The 12539-nt window shown below is 42.3% G+C and overlaps 2 protein-coding genes across 2 annotated transcripts; one reads left to right on the top strand and one right to left on the bottom strand.

The window, feature by feature from the left end:
- Nucleotides 1-284: 284 nt before the first annotated feature.
- Nucleotides 285-1407, top strand: LOC112902032. Its single transcript, XM_025970929.1, has 3 exons — nt 285-606; nt 833-1013; nt 1264-1407. The coding sequence occupies exons 1-3, from the start codon at nt 293-295 to the stop codon at nt 1285-1287; spliced, it is 519 nt and encodes a 172-aa protein (XP_025826714.1). The 5' UTR covers nt 285-292; the 3' UTR covers nt 1288-1407.
- A 580-nt stretch (nt 1408-1987) lies between these two features.
- Nucleotides 1988-6542, bottom strand: LOC112902691 (long chain acyl-CoA synthetase 2). The gene is made up of 19 exons (XM_025971860.1): nt 6317-6542; nt 6102-6165; nt 5934-6023; nt 5763-5819; nt 5634-5682; nt 5308-5384; nt 5078-5117; nt 4904-4998; nt 4643-4807; nt 4360-4470; nt 4166-4253; nt 4010-4076; nt 3840-3915; nt 3646-3763; nt 3205-3450; nt 2968-3107; nt 2685-2867; nt 2445-2564; nt 1988-2330 (listed from the first exon to the last, which is right to left on the bottom strand). The coding sequence occupies exons 1-19, from the start codon at nt 6463-6465 to the stop codon at nt 2277-2279; spliced, it is 1989 nt and encodes a 662-aa protein (XP_025827645.1). The 5' UTR covers nt 6466-6542; the 3' UTR covers nt 1988-2276.
- Between the last annotated feature and the right edge of the window lie 5997 nt (nt 6543-12539).

Below are 12539 nucleotides of genomic sequence, written 5' to 3'. Positions count from 1 at the left end.
TTTTCTTTCATCGAAGGCCGCTGCTCAGCGAAAATAAAACGAAAACATTGACGAACCACGACTTCTGCTGGTCTTGGCATGTGCTATCCTGTTAAGGTACCAGTAGTCCATGAACTCTATAAATAGGGCCCATCCTCTTCTGGTACCAAACACACCACAAAATAAAGAAGGAAACACTGAACCTGAAGTGTAGATCCCTTCCCTAGTTCCAAGAATGGCCAATCGTAGTTATGTCATCTTGTTCCTTTCCCTGTCCCAGCTAGCCCTGGCAATGGCCAGTAACGCCCTTTACATGGACAGTGCTTCCAGTTACTTGACCAATCCTCACATTTGCCTTCCTTCCAAATGTGAGAGTGTAATAAAAGAGGTCCTTTACTTGCACGACATTCACCCTCCACGGCCAGAACATAACCTTGTAGTATCAGTCCTTTTACCGGAGGAACATGGGTTTGGTTCGATCACTGTCAACAACTGGGCGATACTTGATGCGTCTCAACCCACTGGAAACCTTGTAGCTACTGCAAGAGGCACAGGTGTCAATACTGACCAACTGAATGGCTTCATCTATCAAAATTCTTTCAGCATTCTCTTCGGCAATGGAAGCAGGTAATAGTTTTTTACACTTGCATGGCTCAACTGTTGCGCCTAGCGCCCTAGCCTGTTTCTTTCAAACTTTAGTATTCGTTCATGACCAGTACACTGTACATATAGCAGGTGTTTATTATATTTTTCTTTTGTTAGGCGAAGATATATGCTACACTTATTCGATCTTATTCGATCAGATACCAACTATTACGTTTGTAGTGACATGATATTTTCATGAAAATGACAGGTTCCCTGGCTCCATTCTTCAAGTGATGGGTCTCAGTACAGTTGGTGAATGGGCCATTGTCGGTGGGATCGGAGAGCTTACTTTAGCGCGGGGTGTCATCAAGTATGAGACTGTTCTGAATGTTCCCAACCAGGAGTATTACCAGAAACTCAGCATCTATGCCCTGTACACTCCACCATCTGTAAGTAAACAATAACTTCGGTCTGAGATGTCTACTTTCCATAGTTGTTTTAAACCTAGCATGATCGCAGAATTTAATTAATTTGCAGGCTGCTATTTGTAGGATAATTAAACCATTTTAGTGCTTAATGTTAACAAGCCAGCTTATTATTCAATTTCTGTTTTCATTATTTCTTCAAAAATAATTTCGTTGCTTCCTGCACACATTATATTGTCATCTACCATAACTTTTTTTCATATATATGATACAGGTTACGGGCAACCTTTTCCCGTAATTTTAAGAATGTGTTGATCAGCGTCGGAGCTGAAGTGGGACCAATTATGTCAGCGTCATTTGCGACTGCGACGATTGTTGTTGGGCTGTGTTTATTTTATGTTCAATAAGTGGCGCTCTAGCCACCGCGATAGGTGATCTGAAATCCCTGCTGTACTCTTTTTAGATATTTTGAAGTTTCTTGACACAATTTCATCTTATGAATAAGAATTATGGATCTTTTTTGAGCAAACAAATGTGTGACCAAGATTCCAAGAATGCAATTTCACATGACCATGGGCTACAATAAATCTTATATGCCCTTTATATTGGAAGGGATGATGCTTTACCATGCATACATCCGATCCATCTTGGCCCAGCCTTTTGCAACCCACATGTGCAGCGTTCTCACTGGTATGAGCATGTTTTTATGTACTTTTCTTGTACCATTTTACATAAGCAAACAAGCTTTTTAGAAGAAGAAAAAAGTTATCTGAACCATTGCGCAATTGCTGATCAGGCCCAGTCAGTTTATATATAATATACCATAACCAGCTAACATGCCTAGACCATGTAGTACTCCGGTGAATATAGAGCGTATAATAGTTCTGTACTCTGGGCTCCTAACATATTTGGAGCAAGCACAGAGAATTTGTATTTCTCATTCTATATATGTTAACTGAAATTGCATGAAAGGCACCTCTGTTGTGTAATAAAGATTCGTGTCATTAACAATATTTCAAATTCCATACAACGCCAAACTTCTGGTTCGTCTCGATTGACAAAAGCAGGAGACTTGTCCTTTTTCTTAGAAAAGAAGTCTCTAGGGAATGATGTAAATTTATTCATATAACCTATGACCAGCTTCATGACCAACTCAGTTCTTACATCTTGGCATAAGACATAGCACAGATGCCTTCAACTCAAAAATCCTGATTATTAATATCTACACACTTCTGAAGAATCACAATGTACCGCCAGGGCCATAGCCACTGTTGGTAGTATACATTGTCAGAGTGCAGTTCTCGCGTCCTTGGCATCCTTGTACATCTGATCAATGTGGTCCTGCAACAAATTTGTTCTTTGCATGAATAAAACTATGAAAATTTACACATTCTTTAAAGAGATCACCAAAAACAATGTATAACTTTTGTGCAAATTTAGATTATTTCCTCAAACCTTGTAATATTTTAGCAGCTGGGGTCTCTTGAGCTTAAAAGTTGGAGTGATCAGATCCTTCTCTATGCTGAACGGCACTGGCTCCAGGTGAACTGCCTTCAGCATCTCAAAGCCTCTCAACTGGATGCATGAAACGATTGCAGTTTTTTTTCCTTATTGTTTTTCTGAATAATTATACATGAACCGTGAAAATAAATGGCTGCAAATGATCGCTCACTATATCGAGTAGTATTATCTTACCCCGAGTTTCTTGCCAGTTTTGTTCAGCTCATCCTGAATGTAACCCCTTGCTTTCGGATCATTACACAGCTCTGCAAAGTCACCAGCCTTGTTGTTGGTTGCGGCCCAATCCTCAAGAGCTTGCCTCTCAGGGACAACCACCGCAACAAGGAATGACTCAAAGCTGTTTCCATATACCCAAACCTGGTTCAGAGAGGAGCCAGCCTCTAGTTCAGTTAAATCCGAGCGTAATTAGGTGTTCAAGTACTCTGATTTAGGTTTATTTTAGTATCAATCAGCATACCGAGGCCACAAGAGGGGATTGCATATACGCACTTTCCACGACCTCAACTGCTACATACTCTCCCTGGGATAACTTGAAGATGTTCTTCTTCCTGTCAATGATCTTCATCGCACCATTGGGTTGCCACTCTCCAATATCACCTGCACACACAAGATGATGGCAAATTTCTAATATATTAATCATCTTCACTAATCGATGGTATAGTTAGCTAGAAAGAAGTGAGAAAGAAATTTTCACCTGTATGGAACCAGCCATCTGAGAACACTTCTTCAGTGAGGCTCGGGCGCTTGTAGTACCCAGAGAACAAGGTATGACCCCTCAAGCAGATCTCACCCCGGGGCGTTTCTGACAGAGCATCATAGCCCATTTCAGGGACAGACTCTAGTCGTGCTTCGATCGTCGTTACAGGAGGGCCAACTGTTCCAATCATTGAGAAAACATTGGCGATCGATGTGAAGCATCCCGCACAACTCTCAGTGAGCCCTGCATATCAATATGACAGGTGTTTGACTGCATGTTTCCCAGGACCAGACTTGTAAGTATACTAGAGTTCTGTTAAAAGGTTTAAAAAATACAATACTGATTTCAACAAATGAAGAAAGATTGGTATCATATTTTCATCCAAAAAACTGAACTGAGTCATGTTAAAATGCTAAAAATATTGTCTGAAGATCTCACCATATCCTTGTACAAAGACGCTGCAGCTGGTTACCCGCATGAACTCTTCGATTTGCCCTGGCAAAGGTGCTGCCCCTGCTATCATGAGACGGATACGTCCTCCAAGCCCCTCCTTTATCTGTATGAGAAACAATATAAATGTTCAGAGCTTTTCGAACAAAAAGAAAAAAAATAAAGTTCAAGACTGTACGCACTTTGCTGAAAACTATCTTGTCGAAAAATGGTGATGCTTCATGCTGCTTCAGCCCTTTCCTCATATTGGCAAGTTTGCTGATGGAAAATGGACATTTTCTTATTTTATTTCAAAGGTAAGCATGCATGGAATTTAGCTTCTTTGCATATTCAATCTTGTGGTACTACTCACTAGTTGTAGGCATACTGAAAAAGGTGTTTGGCTAACATCCCTCCAGACTGAATTTTCAGGTTTATACCTTCAATTAATGAGATCCACAGATTATGATTATGCACGAAATCCAGTTGGAATTGAGAACGATAAAGTTATTCTGGGTTTTTCTTAAACCTGTGTATATACGATCATAAACACGAGGAACACCACAAAATATTGTCGGTTTCATCACTTGCACATCCTCCATGAGATACCTAATGTCCTGTTAAAAAAATTACACTTCAGTAGGTATACGAGAACAGCCACTGCAAAATTATTTATAAAGAAGAAAACTGCAGAATTGTTTCACTGCAAAATTTAGTTTGTACCCCTTGCCAGAATCCGATGGAGGCACCTTTAGAGATACAGTAGTTCTCGATTACTTGATCAAATATGTGTGCTAATGGAAGGTAGGAGAAATATGAATCCTCTTCAGTGATCTGCATATATTATCAGGTCAATATTACTTCCAATTTGGCAAACTCCTTGCAAATCTTTTTTTTGAAGAAATCAACTGATGAAGAAACCATGACAAATTTTACAATAGATGTTGATCACATTACACCTTTCATGCAAAAACAACAGTTGAAGAATTATATTTATGCAGCTTACCACTTTATCTGTCTCTTTGAGAAGGTGTTCCGTGGTCATGACACCAGCAATGATAGCCCTGTTTGTGATTATCACACCTTTGGGATCTCCAGTTGTTCCACTGGTATACATGATTGTACAAATATCATCCTTTTGCTTCTTGGGATGTTCGTAGTTTTGTTTTCCCTATTCAAACAAAGCACTCTAACACGTCATGACATTCATAATGAACTAATAGTCCTTAGGTATCAGTTAAGAGTTGTAATAAGAAATCAGACTAACCATTGAAGAAAATTCTTCCCAAGAAAAGCAAGATACACCAAATTTCTCAGCTTCCTTTTTCATCTCACTTGTAAAATCACCAAAACTAACAATCGCTGAAGATGCACCGAGTCATTAATGATCATATAATACTGGAGATAATCATACTAAAGTGTTGATGTTCAGCAAGCTAACCTCTAAGGTGGGCTGTGCACTTAGGGACTACGGCTAGTATCTGAAAGATGCAATTCAATGACTTAGATAATGATATGTAGCATTGATCTCCAAAACTAATTTCAAATCAGTAGCATTGATTTTAGCAGGTTCAAGCCAAGTTCTGTTGTAACTTGGTATGCGTTAGCTAATCATGTAATTGAATTTAGATCCAAAACGCATGTTGCAAAGGAGCAAATGTTTTGGCTTACTGATTTGATCTTGCTCTCCTGGACAAAAGCAATGGATATCTCAGCATGGTCCATGATGAATTCAACAGCATTTGCTCCTGCATTTTGTTACACCTTAGACGTCAGTAACACAACAGGATTTGATAAGTACAAAACAAAGGACAAAAGAATCAAGCTATTCTGAGTTATTGCTTTATTCCCAGACATTTTTGTCCACTCTAAGCTTTTTCGCAAACACATTTAACCATGTGCACAAATCTGAATATTTGTGCATTCAGATGTATTCAGGTATTTATGCCATAAGCCATTTGTGTCTTAGTGAGTGCTATGAACCATGGAGAACCTACCGAGGGTGTCATACAGTGGCACATAACATATTCCTTGACTGTTGCATGCCTGGAAAAAAAATAAAAATAAAAAATAGATCAGAACACTCCAAAGAATAATTCTGGGAGAAACAAACAAAATGAGGTCACCTGCATGGCCATAACCCATTCTGGACAGTTGGATCCATATATGCCACAGTGAGACCCCTGTCAACATGCACATATCGACTAGATGAGTTAGTTTTCATGCAAGGTGTGCAATGTCAGGATCAAGAGAAAAATCTCAACATAGACACAGGCATGTCAGCTTTTGTCGCTCACCGGGTTAACACCGAAGCTTCTGATGGCTGATTCAATCCTCATGACCTTCTGGTACACTTCCTCGTACGTTTGCCACACATATTCACCGGCCTAATCAAAAAAGGAGTTTAGTCTCTAAAAAAACAGAAGATTGCAGTCGAAATAAAACAAGCAGAGGCTAGATTTTACCTTGCCATCTGTGACTTGGCGCTGGCCGAGCATCCTGTTCTTGGGGTACTTCTTGACTGCTCCACTACAAGAACAAAAAAAAAGGAAACTTTGAGCAACATTATCTGAAAAGACCCAGCCCTTGTAGAGTACCAGTAGAATCTGGTGAAAACGCTTGGAAACACACACATTGTGGAAGCAGAGACAGAGGGCACAGTGCCAGCCAGGAACCAAACCTGAAGAAGTCCCAAGGGGACTGGACGTCCTGCGGCAGCTCCATGAGGCCGTCCTTGGCGTAGACGCTCCGGTACACGGGCCCGGCCGCCGGCCTGCCGCCGCCGGCCGGCGCCGCCTCCCCCACCTTGACGGTGAACATCTCCGCCATCCTCCTCCGCACCGGTGCGATCTGGGCAGCAATGCGATGCGGATCTCCTGCTCCCTCTCCGCTCGATTTTTTAGCTTGCAGGTCGTGAGATGGGAGGCAGTTATGGCGGTGAGAAAGTTGGTGGGCGATTTAAAGCTCGTGTTACTACAATGCCGGTGCAGGGAGCTGCTGAATGCTGACTTCATGGCGGCGACTGTAGCAGTCGTGTACATGCAGGTGGCATGACAGTGTCTTTACCTGATACTTGAAGGTACTTAAAATCTGATGAGGCAACAGCCCAACACTGAAACTAAACTTGCAGCTCCTTTTACATGTAAACAGAATCGTTTTTAGTTGCCAATCAAAGTTCCTGCGTGATCTATACGCTTAAACCTATACTAGTTGCTCTGCTGGGAATCTCTGCAACCCAAAATGCATAGTTTGAATCTGCATCTACTTGGGGTGCAGACAGACAGACAGAGGGCTGGGAAAAAGAACTTGCTGGATCAACATTAGGATTTAGGACCATCCATCTGGCACGCAGCTGGGACGTACGGACAGCAACATTGGTCTCCAGAACGGGGCTGGGAAAGAGTGAGCGTTGGTGGTTAGGCCGACGAGAAATGGCGGCAATTGAAGGCGGGAAACGCAGGCCCCCAATTCCGGATGCATCTCACCAACAGCTTTGGGCGGCATTTATGCCCGCCATTGAAAAACCGTTGCAGGAAACAGGAGCGTAGTGAAGAACGGGACAGGAAGAAGAGCGGCAGCAGAATTGAACTGAAAAATTTCGCAAAGAAAAAATGAAGTGAAAATCGTGGGTATGCTGTGTTGGGCTGCCTGCCTGCCTGATAACGAAAACACTGGGCCTGTGGTGATGGTGCGGCCCGCAGGCCTTCCGCGTGCTTTGGTTGGGCCCTCGTGTCGCCGAGGCAGGCCCATTGTTCTCCTTGCTCCATACATCTCTCGCTTTTTTTCCTCCTTTTGTATCTCGTTGTTGTCCTTTTCTCTCCTCGTGATGTTGTTTTTAAAAAAAAACAAGGAGAAGCACGCTGCACGCCCGGAGTTTTACATTCAATTTATTAGAAGATGGGAGCGAACTAACAAAATACAATAGCAACGACCAAGCCCAATAGGCCAAAACATTAGTTTACAACACTACAACAAGTGTCCGTGTCATACAACATGTATCAGAAAAATTATGGATGTAGTATATTTCCATTTCACCATCATTGAAAACTTGAAATCAAACAAAAAGAATGTTTGCAAAAGGATTGGGGAATCAAAACAGCGAAGTTTTCGATGAAAATCATGCGCTAGCACCACTATCAGGCTCTTGAAATTTTGGTACCCACAGCGGAGGAGTGTGGCCCAAGGCTGTTGATCGCAGCAGAGTGATGGTGAGTGAGTTCATGCCCTCTGCCGAGCGCGACCACCCACCGGGGACTCGGTGAGTCACCTACGCTGGAGACACTAAAAGCGGGATTGGTTTTTTGCACGCGCTCAACCTGCACCGCGCTAGTGAGCCAGGCCCTCCCTAGTCAAGCTGACATCGTTTAGAAGTGTAACGTCCAGCCGATGGACCAGTTGAGCCATAATTGAAGTACTATGGTAGCTTAACAATAGTCCCAAAGAAGAAATTGAGAGTGAGATAAGCTAACTTAAATAGTCAACTCTATGAAGTATTGCAAAAAATATAGGTTAACTCTTTTACGTGAAGTGAGAACGAAAGCGTAACTAGATTGCAATGTAGAGGTACGGGTATGAGCTATTTTTCTAGGTTGAGTCGTTACGTTTGGTATCAGAGCTGATCCCGCGGTTACATGGCCATGTGCGTGGACATATGGCGCGTGGCGCCCATAGGTCCTATGTGGTCACATAGCATGGTGTATGCGCCAAGGTGTGAGGGTATGTTGCCGATAAGGACGGCGGGTCCTTAAGGGGTGTATGTGACATTCCGGCTTAGGATAAATTTGAGCCCACCAGTGATCCATGCGTGGGAAGTTGGCCGATGAGGACGGCAAGTCCCTAAAGGGGTGCATGTGACATCCCAGCTTAGGATGAATTTGAGCCCACCAGTGGTCCACGTGGCAAGTAACGTTAAAAAAAAGGGAGGTGTTTGAATTTCTGCTTCCTAGCGGTATAATCAAGGAGAGCAGCATGACCAAGGAGCCAGGCATATTGGACAGACCCAGTGACTCCTGCAGCCAACCAAACATGCGCTGGTTGCATGGTGAGTGCCTGGCTCAGCTGAAAACCAGCTAACCAATCAGCCTCTAAAGGCAGGGACGACGCGACATGCTCTGCCTTTCCGGCAACATCCAAATATTGACGACGATGACCTGGGGCTCCGGGTCCAATATTTTTTTGAATTTGTTAACAAAACCTTGGAATTGGGAAAAAATTTCTTTTACCTGAACCCAATGAAGTTGAAGGAAGCTCTAAACCTAATGAAGTTTCTCGGTGGTGAATGGTTACAATACAAGTCGCTTTTTAGCTGGACCTAATCAACCCAATTGAACGCGGAAGGTGAGGTGGAGGAGAAGCCACGAGCAATGGATCAGTTGCAGTAATTTTTTTTTCTCCCGTACAGGTTTGCAGCACGCTTTAGTTGGTGCTACAGTTGTCCTGAATCTGATTCTCTTAGTCAGCGACACATACGTCTGTCAGCGTAGCTCATTGATGTTTTGTACATGGAATCCAGCCTGCAAGGTCACATATATGCATGCACATACAATACAATGACACATTGGTTGGAAAATGACTGAAAAAACCCTAGCTACATACAAGGTCTGAAGCAGGCGTCAACGACTAAAAAAATCGGACTGATCCCGAGTCAACGGCAGAACAAGGGGGTACGGTAACAAGCGTGAGAAATGGTCCAGACAGGTTGGACTGAGAAATGGGCCAGGCAAGAGTCACGCTCCAATCAAGCCTAGAACCCATCAGACGGATTAATGAAGTCTCCTCCTTGGTCGATCCTTTTAATCAGAGAAAATGCCGTGAGGATTGGATCAGCCATCCCTTCCGGGGAGAAATGTTGATGATGTCAGATCCACAGGAGGTCGACGAGCGACGGCTTAGACCTTATTAAAGGCGTAGACCGGATCCATTTATAAACACCACAAGTATCGTCCCACGCACCACTAAGCTGACAAATTTTTCTAGAAAAAAATTAGTTTCCAGCCTCTATGACCGTACACGGCCAACTAAGCTAAAAAAATGTGACTTGATCTTTCTTCTACTAAGATATGCATTCAAAAGATGTGATTTGGCTAGGGCATTTACCTTTCCTTCGGTATGTTAACCTCTGTGGCGTAAGCCTCGGCGCGACAGTTGACTGGCCTGAGTGAACATGATCCCTTCTCTGAGGGACCTTTACCTTTACCAATCTCTCCCGCACCATAAACTTGCAAACCTTGAGAGTTGAGACCCTTGATCTCTCAAGCAACTATTTCGACCATCCGATTGCATCTAGTTGGTTTTGGAACATAACACACCTCAAACACCTCAACCTTTATTCGACGGCTTTATACGGTCTGCTTCCCCTTTCGCTACAAGACATGGTATATCTCGAAGACCTCGACATTTCACAGCTTTTGGATAACAAGCCCAAGTGTACCATGGGCAACAAGCCTAAGAAACCTTTGTAATTTGGAAGTCCTACACATGGGGTCGAACCTCTTGTACGGAGACGTAAAAGAGTTTTGCTTGAGAGTCTGCCACATTGTCAATCCAATAGCTATAGATTGCAAGAATTAGACCTCACAAACAACAATCTAAAGCGGCGTACTACCGAACCGGATGCGACAATTAACCAGCTTGCTTGGAACGTCTTGACCTGTCAAGAAATAACATCCGTGGAATACTACCAAACTGGATGGGGCAATTAACAGGCTTGAAATTCCTTGGCCTATCAGGCAACAACATCAGCGGACCGATACCAGATTGCATAGGGCAGTTAAACCAGCTTGGAGTTTCTTGGCCTAGCGCGCAATAATATCAGCGGAGCAATACCAGACCTCATGGCCCAGTTAACCAGCTTGAACATTCATGACCTGGCTCAAAACAACATTACTGGACCTCTCCCTTCATTTGTTGGGAATTTTACCAGCTTGAGTTACGTTGATCTGTCCTACAACCACCTGACCGGACACGTGCCGTATGAGATTGGTATGCTCGCTAATGTGAGCTACCTGAACATAAACCATAATGATCTGGATGGCACCATCACAGAGGAACACTTTGCTGGTCTAAAGAGCTTGCAGTGGATAGATCTGTCTGCTAATTCCTTAAAGATTCAGATCAGTTCGGAATGGAAGCCTCCCTTTACACTGATGGAAAGTCATTTTGGATCTTGTCGGATGGGACCTCTGTTTCCTTCATGGCTTAAATGGATGGTCGATATTTATAGACTTGACATTTCCAACACAAGTATAAATGATCACCTTCCAGACTGGTTCTGCAGTACCTTCTCAAAAGTCACATACTTGAGCATAGCCAATAATCAGATCCGTGGAGGATTGCCAGCAAGCATGGAAAGCATGTCGCTAATACAACTCTTCCTTGGTTCAAACCAATTAATGGGTAAAATACCTCCGATGCCAATGAGCCTAACCACACTGGACTTGTCCAACAACTACTTTTCAGGACCTCTGCCATAATATTTGGAGCTCCAACCTTACAAGTGATTGTGCTTTCCAAGGATGGTAGTGCGTGCCACGAATAATAAATGAAGCTTCTTTTAGATGATGTGAACAAAAATGAAGTTGAACATATACATGCATGTACTTTTACCAGTTTTCTAGTTTATTCTGCTCAAGTTGAAATTATTTTTGAGACAACCATAGGTGCATTCTTGCACTTGTCATGTACGTGAAGTTATTTGTTTGCAATAGCGACTTATGTTTTAGATCCAACGTTATTTATCTGATTATAATTTCAATCTTATCGAAAATTTCAACGACTAGATGCAATCTGTTTATTCATAAAACACTATAACCTTTCTAACATGGTGGTTAGAAAAAATAAAAGTAGCTCAAAATTCTAAAAAAAACATAATATTCCGCAACACCTCTCGAGCAATTGCGATGAGTTGCTCAGCTCTCTCCCTGTCACTGAGCACCAGAGTTTGTTCCCTTGGCAAGCAGGCTCATGGTTCATCTTATTTCATCATCACCAAACATGGATTCAGGGTATATCATGTGTTTATACATTTTATAAATACCACTCAAATTTGAACCTTTTTCTAAATTCGCAACAAAATAAAAGCTGTTTTAATTACATATATATGGGCAAACTAACCCAAATCTTCTCCAAAATTCAAATTCGTATTTCTGCAACGTGCTGAGAATTATTTATGTTGTATTTTCCATTCCGTGGATTAATTTATGTGGATTTTGTCCGGTTTTCTTTTGCAATTAATTTCAAACCTGAATTTTATTCAAATTAGATTCTATCTAAATATTTATCTGTAATTCTCGAATAATTTCTAATGCTAAAATGGGTTCAAAACTTCATTCCACACACATACCGAACACCCAATCATCAATCAATGACTTTGATCACGTGTTGTGAGTCATTTCTGTCTCTGTCTCTCCATCTCGATGAACCTAGCTGAAGGGTCAACGCATACTGCGTGCACGCGTACAGCTCACCATTATTTGTGTGATCACAACTACATGCGATTGCGATGTAGCTAGTGTATCAGTTGAGGACCTTATGAGCTCCTTCTACAAGCTGCATGGCACTTGAGAGGATCTGTTAAATAGTGAGCTCGCAGCTGTGTCTATTGGGCGGTAAGACTGGACATATGGGTCGCACCATGTAAGAAAGTCTCATAGAAGATGCTGATTAACTCACATAAGAGATGCATTTTATCCGTGTCTCCAAATTTACATCTCTAATCAGGAGATGCGGTTTTTTCGCATCTCGTATGAGAGGGGTCATTGGAGACATATTTTTACAAACCCGCGTCTCCAATGACCCTCGTATAGGAGACACGGGTTGCTAACCAGTATCTACTATAATGAATTAAGAAAACAAAAAAAGAAAAAGAAGGATAAAGTATACTCTTATATACATCACATATACAC

The sequence above is a fragment of the Panicum hallii genome, chromosome 8, assembly GCF_002211085.1.
Source record: "Panicum hallii strain FIL2 chromosome 8, PHallii_v3.1, whole genome shotgun sequence".
NCBI lineage: Eukaryota > Viridiplantae > Streptophyta > Magnoliopsida > Poales > Poaceae > Panicum > Panicum hallii.
Note: the sequence above shows the minus strand (reverse complement) of the source record. Positions and strands in the feature narration are given on the sequence as shown.

Bases quoted from the DNA above. Each gene is read 5' to 3' on its own strand.
- LOC112902032 (XM_025970929.1), top strand. From the start codon at position 293: ATGGACAGTGCTTCCAGTTACTTGACCAATCCTCACATTTGCCTTCCT. The intron at 607-832 runs GTAATAGTTTTT...TGAAAATGACAG, and splicing joins CTCTTCGGCAATGGAAGCAG to GTTCCCTGGCTCCATTCTTC. The intron at 1,014-1,263 runs GTAAGTAAACAA...TATATGATACAG, and splicing joins CCCTGTACACTCCACCATCT to GTTACGGGCAACCTTTTCCC.
- LOC112902691 (XM_025971860.1), bottom strand. From the start codon at position 6,465: ATGGCGGAGATGTTCACCGTCAAGGTGGGGGAGGCGGCGCCGGCCGGC. The intron at 4,077-4,165 runs GTTTAAGAAAAA...CATTAATTGAAG, and splicing joins TTATGATCGTATATACACAG to GTATAAACCTGAAAATTCAG. The intron at 2,331-2,444 runs GTTTGAGGAAAT...AATTTGTTGCAG, and splicing joins AGCTGCTAAAATATTACAAG to GACCACATTGATCAGATGTA.